At 54.9% G+C, this 12,258-nt stretch overlaps 1 protein-coding gene across 1 annotated transcript in view; it reads left to right on the plus strand.

Moving 5' to 3' along the window:
* The first annotated feature begins 4,821 nt into the window (after positions 1 to 4,821).
* Positions 4,822 to 12,258, plus strand: part of Vstm2l (V-set and transmembrane domain containing 2 like) — a 31,866-nt gene continuing 24,429 nt past the window's right edge. Inside the window, exon 1 of the mRNA XM_006984135.3 lies at positions 4,822 to 5,126. Within this exon, the coding sequence (XP_006984197.1) occupies positions 5,006 to 5,126 (121 nt within the window). The 5' untranslated portion in view covers positions 4,822 to 5,005. The remainder of the gene's footprint in view (positions 5,127 to 12,258) is intronic.

Consider the following 12,258-nt stretch of genomic DNA (forward strand, 5'->3'; position numbering starts at 1 on the left):
GCAAGGCTTACTATATTTCACTTTAATAAGGATGGAACCCAGTACGATCGGGGCCACTTCAGTGATGGGCCAGGAGCCTCGATGGCCATTACTGGAGCAGTAAGTCATCCTCTTTATCCAAATCCTAGGCAGCAATTTAGGAAATTTAATTAAAGGGGGAGAAAAGGGGACACCTCAAGTTCCCTGCCTCCTCTTAGAATGAGTGAAATACACAGGCTATAAATGGAGGTGCTGTCGGAGACGCAGCTCTGATGTTTTATTGCCAAGTTTTATTCGCTGATGTAAACGTAATCGCTGGCAACTGGAGTTCTATTAATGTACATATTTCCACACACCCCGGGCCCTGTCTGCCCCGCCCCCACCTCCAGGCTGCTTCACCTACCTCCCAGGTCAGCCCTGGTGCTGCTGTCTTAGGCAATGTTGGTGCCAAGGCTGGATTTCCCTGCCGGTTTCATGCCCTCCCGTGGCAGATAAGGCTTTAATAGAATTCCATTGCTCCTCTGAGCTCAGTAATGCATTCTAGAAATTAGGCAGCTATATCCTCAAGCCATTGTTCCCCCTTACAAATGGGCTCCCTCAAAGCCAGTGACCGTGGGGTCTCGATAAGCTCCCATGAAGCCTCGCTCCCATGTTATTGGTGTGTGCAAGGTGCGGCTCTGGCTTACATTGCTCATTGTTAGGTCCTGATACATTTAAGTCGTTTCCCCATGAATCAGGCAGCTCAGGTATTTCCCCCCTCGTGACATTGATAGATGAGCGAGAGGAAGCCATTTAGACGGTGCTCTATAGGGCCCTGGCCCGCACGGTGAATGATTTCCAATGCCTGGTTTAATTTATTTTTAAATGAAATTTGTTATTGATTCTGGATTAAAAGGACAAATCTTACGGCTGTTACCACTGACAGAGCCACAGTGCTCAAGTGACACCTTTCAAGGAAGGGAGGGAGGGTGGCCTCTCAGAGTCAAGGGGAGGGTGGAGACTCTCCAGTGAGCTCTGCTGACTTGGCATTGAGAGCGTAAGATCCCCTGCTTGGAGCAACTTTGAGATGGGCACCTCTTCCAGCCAGAGAACTTGCTCACCTTCCAAGCCTCATGCGTACGGGAAATGGCCGTGATATTTGCCTCACATCATCCATATGACTGCTGGATGCTTGCTTAGTTGCCTCCAGGGACAGGAGACTTCCTCTCTCCTGGAGCATACCAGAGCCCAGTGAGTGGTTAGAATGCCCTGCTCTGATGGATTCCCAGAGACTTTCTTGGGACGGTGTGGTTGTCCTCTGCCTGCCCCCACTCAGTTGTTACAGGGTCTGCAGTTTGCATTTGGATCAGGGATGCAGACAAGAGACAATTACACAAGGAAGGCATGTAGCCTGGGGATTTGTTCTTCACATCTGGCTCTGCCAGCCACACGTGCACCTGGCACAAGTGACTTCATCTCCCTGAGCTTCAGTCTCCTCGACTGTGAAAGAAGAACATTGGCCTCAGGAGTCAGGAATGTGAATGATGGAACCTGGTCCAGTCCGGGCCACTCCTGGGTTGGGCCAGGAGCTCTGATGGCCATTACTGGAGCTGTAAGTCACTCTCTTTCTCCAAATCTTAGGCAGCAATTTAGGAAATGCAATTAAAATGGGAGAAATGGGGACACCTTGAGTTCCCCGAGGGGAACACCTCAGGCCTCTTGGATGTGAATAGGATCTGTAAACTGTAAAGTGCTCTTTAAGTGGGTGTTGTAGGGAATGCCAGTGGAGCAACAGGACACAATGGGGGAGGCCTGAGATGGGAGACAGAGGACTGGACCTTGTTCTGGAAAGTGTGTGACTCCAAGGAAGCCAGGGTACTCCCTGATTCTTCCTCGCCAAAGCTGCAAGGAGGGTGGGTTAAGTTCAAACTGCTCACACGTTCCTGAGAGCATGCTCTCTGCAGCCTGGACCAACACACTTCTAGCATGGCCTTGCTTTGAGCAGCAAGTCCGCCCTCTCTGTGTCTCGGTTTCCTCATCTGTGGTTGACAAGGACAGGAATAACCATCATGCATTTCCATTGTGCAGCCACTGTTCCGTGTGGCAACTGATTTAACCCTCAAAGGTATTATCCTTATATTACAGAGAAAGAAACTGAGGCAGAAAAATAAAATGACTTGTCTATGGTAGCAGAGCTAGCAAGTGGCAGCATTTGAAACTTAGGGTGTGTTTCTAGGACCCAGTATTTTTAAAATATCTCTCTCTCTCTCTCTCTCTCTCTCTCTCTCTCTCTCTCTCTCTCTGTGTGTGTGTGTGTGTGTGTGTACCTGTAAGCATGTACATGCATACCACAGCTCATGGCGTCAGTCACCTTCCACCTTGTTTGAGACAGTCTCTTGCTGTTCAACACTGTGCACACCAGGCCAGCCGGCCCATGAGCTTCAAGGGATTCCCATGTCCCACCTCACTTCTAGCTGTAGGAATGCTGGGGTTGCAGATGCATGCTAATGAGGTTAGTTTTGCATGGGTTCCGGGGATCTTGACTCTGGTCCTCCTTGCAGTAAGTGTTCTACCCACCTAGTTACCCTCCCAGTTCCTGGAGTCCACTCTTACAACCAGCGTCCTGACTATGTGGCCTAATTTTCTTGGCGACAAGTGGGATGTCTACATTATTTTGCACAGTGTTGTGTCCACTGTGATGCTGTAGAGGGTGGAGGCTGAGAGAAGGTAGAAGATATTCCATGGGGACTTAGGTTGGATTTTGGCTCATGAGGGACTCAGTGACATAGTGGACCTGGTGTGTGCACATGAGAGGCAATGGGAAGGGCTGATCCAATGGAGAGAAGGCACGCTCAAGGGGGGAGTGGTTGTCAGACCACAGAGAGATGAATACGAGCCAGACAAGTCAAGGTTCTCAAATGAAAATGGACATAGGCAGTCATGAGCCTTACAGAGTCAAGTCTTTCCTAGAAGCTGGCCATGGTGATGCATGCCACCTGTAATCCCAGGACTAGGTAGATGGAGGCAGGAGGACCGAGAGTTCAAGACCAGCCTCAACTACATAGTGAGTTCAAGGCCAGCTTGGATTACATGAAACACTCCAACAAAACAAAACAAAACAAAAAACCAACCAGAAAATAAATGAAGAATTAAAAATAGTAACTAACTAGGTGCTGAGAGGCAATGACTTCTTGTCCCTTTGTTTTATCCTCTCTCTCTCTCTCTCTCTCTCTCTCTCTCTCTCTCTCTCTCTCTCCCTCCCTCCCTCCCTCCCTCCCTCCCTCCCTCCCTCCCTCCCTCCCTCTGTGTGTGTGTTATTTTTAAATGTATTTATTTGTTTCCAGTCTGCATTTTAAGAGGAGAAAGCCCAGGTTTGAGCCCCCGATCTGCCACTACAGTGTTCTGGAAAGGCCTCCGACTGTCAGCCTCTGCGCTGCTGGGGCGGGGGTGGGGGGGAGAGGTCCCTAAGGAGATCTGTCCGTGGTGCTGAAAGAGCTCTTGGCGGGGACGCGCGTGGCTCTGCAATGGTGTGCAAACACCTGGCTTGAAGAAGCGGAATTGTTCCTGGTGACCACAGTGTGCTATCCACCGTAACCTCTGAAAGAGGGACGGGAAGACAGACTAAAGGCAGCGAGCACCGTGTGTCCCTCCGCTTCTTAGCTCTCTCAAACTTTGGGTACCGTGCGCCTTGCTGGCTGCTGGACCCCTGTGGTGCTGCGTGGGGAGCAGGATTCTGTCCACGGTGCTGAACCCTCGCATCTACGCGGCCCAGGCGCTGTCCGCGGTACTTAAAGGATGGAGAGAGAAGGAAGCCGTTCTTCGCAATGCTGAAACCACGCCGGCGAAGGCGAAGGAGGAAGGAGGGCAGAGAGACCCTTCCTGGGGTCTGAGGCCTTGCGCAGGACCTCGGGGAAATCAGTCTGATGAAAGGGGCTTCTCTTTAAAATGAGCCCAAACCCTTCTTTCCGGTCCCAACAGCCTCAGTAAAAGGGTCGCGGAAGGAATCGGAATTGGATTGCCGCACTTGGGAATGAAAGAAGCTTCATGCTTTACACACACACACACACACACACACACACACACACACACACACACACACACACACCTCCATCTAGACTCTTCCATCTAGGGGAGAACCTTACAGTCCAGAAGGGGGCGATCCAGTTCACTGCGAAGAGCCCCATCACCTTTAAGCTAGGAGCCCCACTAACTGGCTAACCTCACTCCCCTGTTGTGGAGTCCCAGAGAGGGGAACCACACAATAACCACAGAGGGAGTGTGTGGGGGGGTGCGATGCTCCCCACTTTACACACGTAACTCTAAAGATCCTCACTACTGCTTCTGGAGGTGGGGTCTGTCCCCATTTCTCAGACGAAGACCTTGAGGTGCAGACAGCAGGGACGACGAGTGATCACGCGGGGAGCCTAAGGCTGCCAGAGCGTTGACCAGCTCACTCGTGTCTCGGCCCCGGTGCCCCCTCCACCCCTGTCCACCTGGCCGGCACCCCTCCTGGCCCTGGCCCCGGCACCGCCCAGCTGGCAAAGTTGAGCGGTCCCTCCAGCGCGCGGGTCTGGCGGCAGGTGGGAGGCTTTGCCCCTTATTCCCGACGATTAGATTTCTGCTCCCAACACCCTAGTGTCCCTCCCCGCGGGGGGCCGGGGCCCCAGGTGGCCCTCCTGCGCTCGGGCCCGCCCCACCCCCGCTCCCGCGCGGGAGGCCAGTTGCGAGTACCGCTTTAAAAATCCCAGCCTGGGCAAAACTTTGATGATAAATCAAGCTGCGGATCCCTCCGCCGCCGCCGGCTCAGGGCGGGGAGCGAGGGGGAGGGCGGGTGCGCGGCGGCACGGAGTGGCCTTCCGCGCAAGCGAAGAGTCCCGCAGTCGGAGGCGGCGGGCTGGGCGTGCGCTCGCTGCCTGCAGCCGGGGCCGGGCCGGGGCCAGCGGGAGAGGGCGGCGGCGGCGCCGGGCAGGACACGGCTGGAGCGGGTTCTGCAGGCTGCGGAGCCCCGATGTGAGGCGGCGGCGCCCCCCCGGCCGGAGCGCGTAGCATGGGGGCCCCGCTGGCCGCGGCGCTCGGCGCCCTCCACTATCTGGCACTTTTCCTGCAACTCGGCGGCGCCACGCGGCCCGCGGGCCATGCGCCCTGGGACAACCACGTCTCCGGACACGGTGAGTTCGCGTGCCGCCCCCACGGACTTCCCCACCGAACCCCACCCCGGCCGCAGACGCTCCAACTTGGCGGTTACCGGGCTCGAACCTGCGACCACAGAGGCCGCGGCCCGGAGTTCCCAGGCGCCCCCTGCTGGGGCTAGGGACCCACCCTGGTCCCTATCCTGGCCAGCGCTGCGAGGAGGGATCCCGAGCGCATCCCCGCTCTCGCCCCAGCTCTTGGAGAACCCCCTCCACGCGCGCGCACACTCACGCGGATACACACACCTCCGCGACCACACAGATGTCTCCAGCCGCGGACACACTCAGCCACGCTCACTGCATCCCACACTCACAACTCCGCACACCCCCTCCGAGCCTCTCCTCGCTGGTAAATACACTTGTGCCCACTATGCACACGCATCAGACACTGGCTGGCGGCTCACCCTGCCAGCTGGCACCCAGGCACACACGCTTCGTTTTGCCACAACTCTTGCCTGTCTGCAGACACGGATACACATGCACGCACACACTTGTGCATACACTTTGCCCACCCACTCCTCTCTGCCTTTCTCCTTTGTGGGTTTAACGCTGAAGCTCTTCATCTGGATCCGTCCTTCCCACCGCGGGGAATGGTCCAGAGGAATGCCAGATGCTGTTGCTTGAGACCTGCTAGCCTGGGTGGCAGCCTCCTTTGCCATGTGGGTGGCATTCCCAAGAATGAGGGCGATGTGGGGATGAAGGAGTAGGGGTGGAGAACTGGGTACACTGGAATAGTTGAGGTCACTCCTTCCAGCCAGAGGCAGGGAGTAAAGAGGAATAGGGTGCTTTCTTGGTCCTGAGGGGGTGGGCAGGAAACCCCTGCATCCTTCCTCAAGGCACCCCATCTCACCCTTGCCCCCAGAGGACTGAAATGTTGAACCTCGACTCCAGCACTGTGGGATTACAGAGCGAGCAAGTATTCCCAGTCCTGCCCGCCCAAGTGTCTGAAGCTCTTCCCTCCCCACAGGAGCCCAAGTTGGCAGCAGAGTTGGGTGATGTGAGACAGGCAGCTGTGGAGGCTCCCTGCCTCTGAGCCCCGCTGTGTTATGGGGCAGAGATGAATGAAAGCCGAGAGGACCCTGCTCCCCTCCCTGAGCAGAGGCTACAGCACCCATGCTGTGCTCCGTGTGCCCAGGCTGGAGGAGGTCTGAACAAAGGGCTGAGGACCGGATGATTTATTCTAGTGGGAACGAGTCCGAGTTGTGTGTGTAGGGGCCTAGATACCCAGGGAAGGCCTTTCACAGGTGTGCTACATGAATGGGGTTGCTGGGGGGGGCGGGTTCAAAGCCATGCTCAGGATCCCTGCTTCTAGGGAAGCCGGGGATCCCTGTACCTACACCTCACTGTATTTGACAGTAACCTCTCTCAGCGCATCATTTACCTACCTTTGTGTCTGTCAAGATTTCTGCTGACCTGGCTGGACAGGCAGTAAATCGGGAAAGGACTACTTTGATGCTCTACTTACAGATGGGAAACCAAGGCTCAGAGAGGTGATGGGAGTTGCCCAAGGTCACACAGTGAGAGAGGGACCGAGCCAAGGCTGGCTCCAGGGTCTGTCAGGCGAAGCAGCACTTTGTCCAGGGCATTCATCTCCCTGTCACTTCCTTCTCATTCAAGGGGAACTGGGAATTCCTCCTTTTTCTCCCCTCTCCACCTGCTTGCCCAGCTCAGTTCCTGGGCACCGTCAAAACTTACACTGGGAGGATTCTCTGAGAAGGGCTTCCCTTTCTGAGTTTGAGGTCCCTTGAGGCGTGAACATGGAACTCTGCGGCTTACAGTCATCCTACCTTTGGGGTCCCAGACCCCCAGGATTTGGGTCATTCTTGAGCAAGCAGGCTCTTTGTGTAACGGTCTCCTCCTGCCCCCTGGTGCCAGCTATGCTGAGGGTCACAGCCCCTCTGTAGCCTTCCCATTTCCACTCTGGATCAATCCCTAAAGGCCCGAGGGAGATGCTGGATGCAAAGGGAACGCAACCTGCTGCTGGGAATCCGACCCCCTCCTGACTGTGTCTCTGGGTAAATCAGTTACCCATTGGGACCTCCTGCTCCGTCCCTCAAGAAATGGCCTGGCTGCTTTGCAGGGGCCAGGCTGCTTTCTCGACATTGCCTGGTTCAAAGTCACCAAGTAGTGACTGCTGAGGAGCCCCACGGCTGCCCCTCTGCCGGGCCCAGCACCCCGTCACCACAGGAAGGGTCTGGAGCCACTCACTTAATCACAAAAAGAAACAGTTATTAATGATAGTGAGACGCGGCGAATAAGTGGGTCATGTCTAATAAGCCATTTGTGTTCAGGAGGAGAATACCAATTTGATAAAAGCTGTGTGTGCTGAAAAAGCCCGAAATTGCTGTTTAGCAGATTGGAGCCTGATCGTTTCATTATTCCTGGGCTCCGCGTGTCCTCAGCTGATTCAGGGAATGTGGCCAGGTCAGGATGGTGTCTCTGGGTTTGGGCTAAAGGGTTGGGGGTAAAGCAGGGATTCCTGGGGACAAGCCCCTGAGCCCCAACTGCTTAGCTTGGAGACAGCTCGTGGCTCCAGCTCCATCTGAGCCCTGCCCAGTCACCAGCTCTTGCTTTGCACCTGTCTGTCCCCAGGGTTGTGACAGGGAGTGCCTGTGACCAGGTCAGCAAGGATATCTGTTTACTCCTCAGCTTCCTCCCACATCCATTCAACCTCCTTCAAAGAAAGCTTTGCAAAGGTTCACAGAATGGGTGGTGCCTGGCGCTGAGAAGGAACCTCGAACCCCAGCACTCGGAGGCTGGTTGGGGAGACCCATGCTTCCTACGTGGTAACAGCAGCTGTTTTGCCCTGCCTCATAAGAAAGGGCCAGATCACCACAGTGTATGGAATGCTGACTATGTGTTCTAGGTGCCCCAGACCTCGTGCCTTTGTGAACCCATGCAGGCTGGTGTCAGTTGTGTGAGACTGGCGTCAGATACTCAAGGAAACTGAGTTCAGAGAGAGCCAACGACTTACCCAAGGTCACGGAGCCTGGGCAGAGCCTGGAGGGCCAGACTCAGAATGAAGGCGTACAGGTGGCTTTGGACCTGTCATCTTGAGACCTGCCTTTGGGCAGACTCGGCCCAGTCCTGCAATGAACTTCTTTCTTTGCATGGCCCTAACTCCAATATGGGTCCCCTAGTTTCCCAGGGAACTGGTAAAGCAGTACATTTCACCGGGAGGGCTCAGAAGCTTGAGGAGGCGGCAGATCTTGCTGGAGTCCACATCTGAGCTTCCTACGTTTTTTTTTCTGGGTAGGGGCAAGAAGGCAGGAGCTTTGTGAAGACATTTACAGGCCCTAGTCTGAGCACACCAGGGTATTTGTGATGATGTGTATGCCCCCAGACCACTGACCTGTCCTTCCTTCCCTCCCTCCTCCCTCCCTCCTCCCTCTCTTCCTTCCTCCCTTCTTTCTTTCCATTGTGTATTTTGTGGGGTGTGCATGTGGAGGTCAGAGGAAACACGCAGAAGTTGGTTCTCCCTCCACCATCTGAGAGTCCTGGGGTTTGAACTCAGGTACCAGTCAGATTTGGTGGCAAGCCCCTTTACCTGCCCAGCCATCTCATGCTCCCATTTTTTTTTTTTTATTATGCTGGGGATTAAGCCCAGGGCCGTGTACCAGCTTGGCATGAGCTCTCCCACTGACCCACACCTCAGTCCTCGACACCCCCATCTGCATTTAATGAGCTCCTAGGTGATTCTTGGCATCTGGAGGTAGGAAGTCCTGCCACAAATAGTCACCCACACCTGCTGGGGGATATAGAGTGGGGATCACCAGGTGGCCTGGTTTTTTTAAGGAGACGTGAAATCCACAGCAAAATCTCAGAAGTCCCTTGCAGCATGTGGCCCCCAACCCAGCCCAGTACCGTCAATTATTACTGTCCCCGCCCAGCGCGGCGAAGCCCCCAGCTTGGCCTGGCCCTTAGGTCGGTGAGTGATTGCTGGTCGGAGTGCTCTGCACTGCCGGGAAGAAGCAGTGGGGTGCCCTGGAGGAGGGGCTCCGGACCATTTGACATGCAGCTTGTGCTCTGACAAACTGTCCGTGGCCTCTCCGGGTTCCTTCCCTAACTGCTGGTGTCTCGCCATCCATAAGCCGGCTGGCTTGGTGACTGGACGACTGAAGAAAACCGCCTTGTCTCCTGAAGGTTATGATGTTAAAAATGTGTGTTCTCCTTTGTCTCCCGCGCTGGTGATTATACCATCAATTACTCTCATAAATACTCAGCCTGGGCTGAGGGCCTCCCGGCCTCCTGTGGGAAATTGGCCCTCAGAAATGGTTTTCCTCAAGACCTTCACACCGGTTGCTTTGGACACCTTGCCCATCGGCAGACTCTTGGGGCCTTTTTGCCAAACGGGAGCTACAGGAGCTACAGGTGGCCTCTTGGACTCTGCTCCTTGCTACAAGGACAGCAAGGGTGATGGGATGTTTCCTTGTAGCCTGCAGGGCTACATAGCGAGACAACCTGAAAAAAAAAACCAAAAGCAACCAAAATATCTGTTTTAAAAAAATGCAAGGAAGGAGACAGGGAGGGAAAGCCGGGTGATCTGACTCAAGCCCATTTCCAGGTGCTCAGCCATTTTCTGAGGCTTTAGGGTCGAGCTGACAGTTAGCAGGATTATGGGAAGGACATCTCAAATCAGCTCAGGGAGGTGCAGGGAATGATGGGTGGTCCGAGGTTCAAATTCTCACACTTGCTCCATCCACATTAATACATTTAAAAAACACTGAAATAACTTAAATATCACAAGGGATCCATGCTTGCAGTAAAAACCTTACAAAACTGGAGTCTCCTCAAGGCTACTGGCCACAGCAAGGACAGGGTGGGGTGGGTAATTGATTTCACATTGCAGTGGATATCCTGGGCCCAGCCCCTGGGTGCCAAGGGAATGTGTTTGCCAGGTGGGTGTCGATGGGGTGCAAATGAGCTTCCTCCCTGATCTGGTGGCACATCAGAAAAATGGCCAGCTAAACCAGAGAAGCTATTCACCCAGCGACCATCTGTGATAGAGGATCAGTACCCACTCACTGGCTCCCTGTGGTGCCCAGTATCCTGGAGAAGGGAGGTGGGAGGCCGAGCCTGCAGCTTTTCCTCAAGGCCCCTCCCACAGCTAAGTAACCCCCCTCATCCTCCTGGAAGCAATCGGTGGGATCTCTGGGGCCTCAGCTCAGTTCCACTTCACCCCTAACTCCAGTTTCAATCCCTCCCAAAGCCTCCCCAGGGCCTCAGCAAAACAGGGCCTTCCCTGAGAGATGGTCTTAGGCAGAGCCCAGACAAACCTCTTACATTTTAATAGTTATGCATTTATTTTAATGTGGGTTGGAAAATATAGCCAGCACATCAAAACTGTGATTTCACAGATATGATTGCTTAGGATGAGACTAACAGGGTATTAAAAATAGTGGGTTTGTTTATAGGAAACCATTAAGAACATCATAGTACAGGTGGTACCCAGGCCTGGCAGTGGGCATCCAGAATAGGAATGGGCAGCTTTGGGGGCATGCCAGGGCTATACCTTGGTGGGGGATGCTGCCAAGTGTTAGGAGCTGGGCATTCATTTACTTGACAGATAGCAATTGGGCACCTGCCTTATGCCAGGCCCTTCAGCTCCTGGAGACTGTAAGTGAAGTGGGTAGGTAAGGTTCTTGCCACGGGGAGTTCTCGGGTCTGTGGGAGAGACAGACAATGGTACCCATAAAGAACATTTAAGTATAATTTGTGAGACTGTTTGAGGAGCATGGAATCAGGGTGTGACATTCAGTTCAGAGAAAAGCACTCACCTCTGGGCGATGATGGTGCCTCGAGTGAGCTCCCCATCACAGAAGGTGTGCAAGCATAACCCAGCCCCGTCTTAGCTGGAGATGTCAGGGGGGGGGGGGTTCCACTTTATCTCCCAAAGGGTCCAACCCCGAGTCAGCAGAGGGTGAATGAGCCAGAACACAGCAGGTGTTCAAAAAGATCTGACACATTGCAATGTAGCCACAGGGTGGGAGGGGACAGAGAGCTCCCAGTCGGGAGAGTCCTTGTCCCCACCTAGGGGCCATCGTAGTGGCGTTTCTTCCCAGCCATCTAGGGAACACAGTAAGTGGGTCAGTGGGGTGCGAACACCATCTCAGTGAAAATGCTGGAGTGGGAGGGGGCAGGCAGATACCAGCGGCTTTGCCCAGCTCCCCTTGCCTCTGCCTTGCTAGGTGGTTTGCCTGCCTCTCTCCTGGCCTCAGTTTCCCCACCTGAACAATGCTGGGTTTGCTTCTAAATGCTAGGCTTCTAGAGTCCCTCTGGATCTGTGCTTTAGCAGCAGATGTGGGTGGAGTTGGGGGCTGAGGTCCCTCCCAGCCTGTAGTACGTGGCTTCGAGGTCTTGGAGTCTGAGGCTCGAGCATCCAATCTTCTCTCCACACACTTCTCCGCCCTCCTCTCACCATGTGGTCGTCACCACAAAATCAAGGGCACCCCATATCTCAGCCCAGGATGCTGAAAGGAGATCAGACACCACTTACCTGGAGACACACAGATGTGGCAGGACACAGCCAGGCCCAGCCTGGATGAGGAACACAGAGCCGAGCGCCTGCATTTTCCGCTGCTGCCTGCCTGCCAGCAGAGTGTGTAAGCAGCCCTGGTCCTGAACCTGACAGTGCCCTGGCTCACGGCCCTGGCTTGTGAGGCTGTCGTGGGGGAGGGACCGCCAGGATAGGGAGGGTGCTGCTGCGTTCTGCCTGAAGGAACCCACAAGGCACTCTGCGGTCTCAGCCAGGCATTGTCAGGGAGAACGCTGGGGCCTGTGAACGTGGGTGCTGTTTGTGTGTCTCCACCTGGGCAGCCCAGCACAGGGATGGCGATTTTGCTCAAACGTGTGCCTGGAGTGTGTTTGGGTGGCTGTAATTGGAGAGTGGGCAGGCTAGGAGGGAGTGCAGAGGGGCCATGCGGGGACCCTCTTTTCTGTGGCCTTTGCTTCAGGGTCAGACTCCACTGCCCTCCATGGTACCCTTGGGAGGTCAGCTCAGCAGCTGAAAGGGGCCTTGGGGAACTACCAGCCTGGGGTCAGCAGTGCCACTGGCCAGGTGCTGTGCCTGCCACCTGCCTGGGTCCTTCTCTCTGGACTCACTTTCCCCTGG

This window comes from Peromyscus maniculatus, chromosome 4 (genome assembly GCF_049852395.1).
Source record: "Peromyscus maniculatus bairdii isolate BWxNUB_F1_BW_parent chromosome 4, HU_Pman_BW_mat_3.1, whole genome shotgun sequence".
NCBI lineage: Eukaryota > Metazoa > Chordata > Mammalia > Rodentia > Cricetidae > Peromyscus > Peromyscus maniculatus.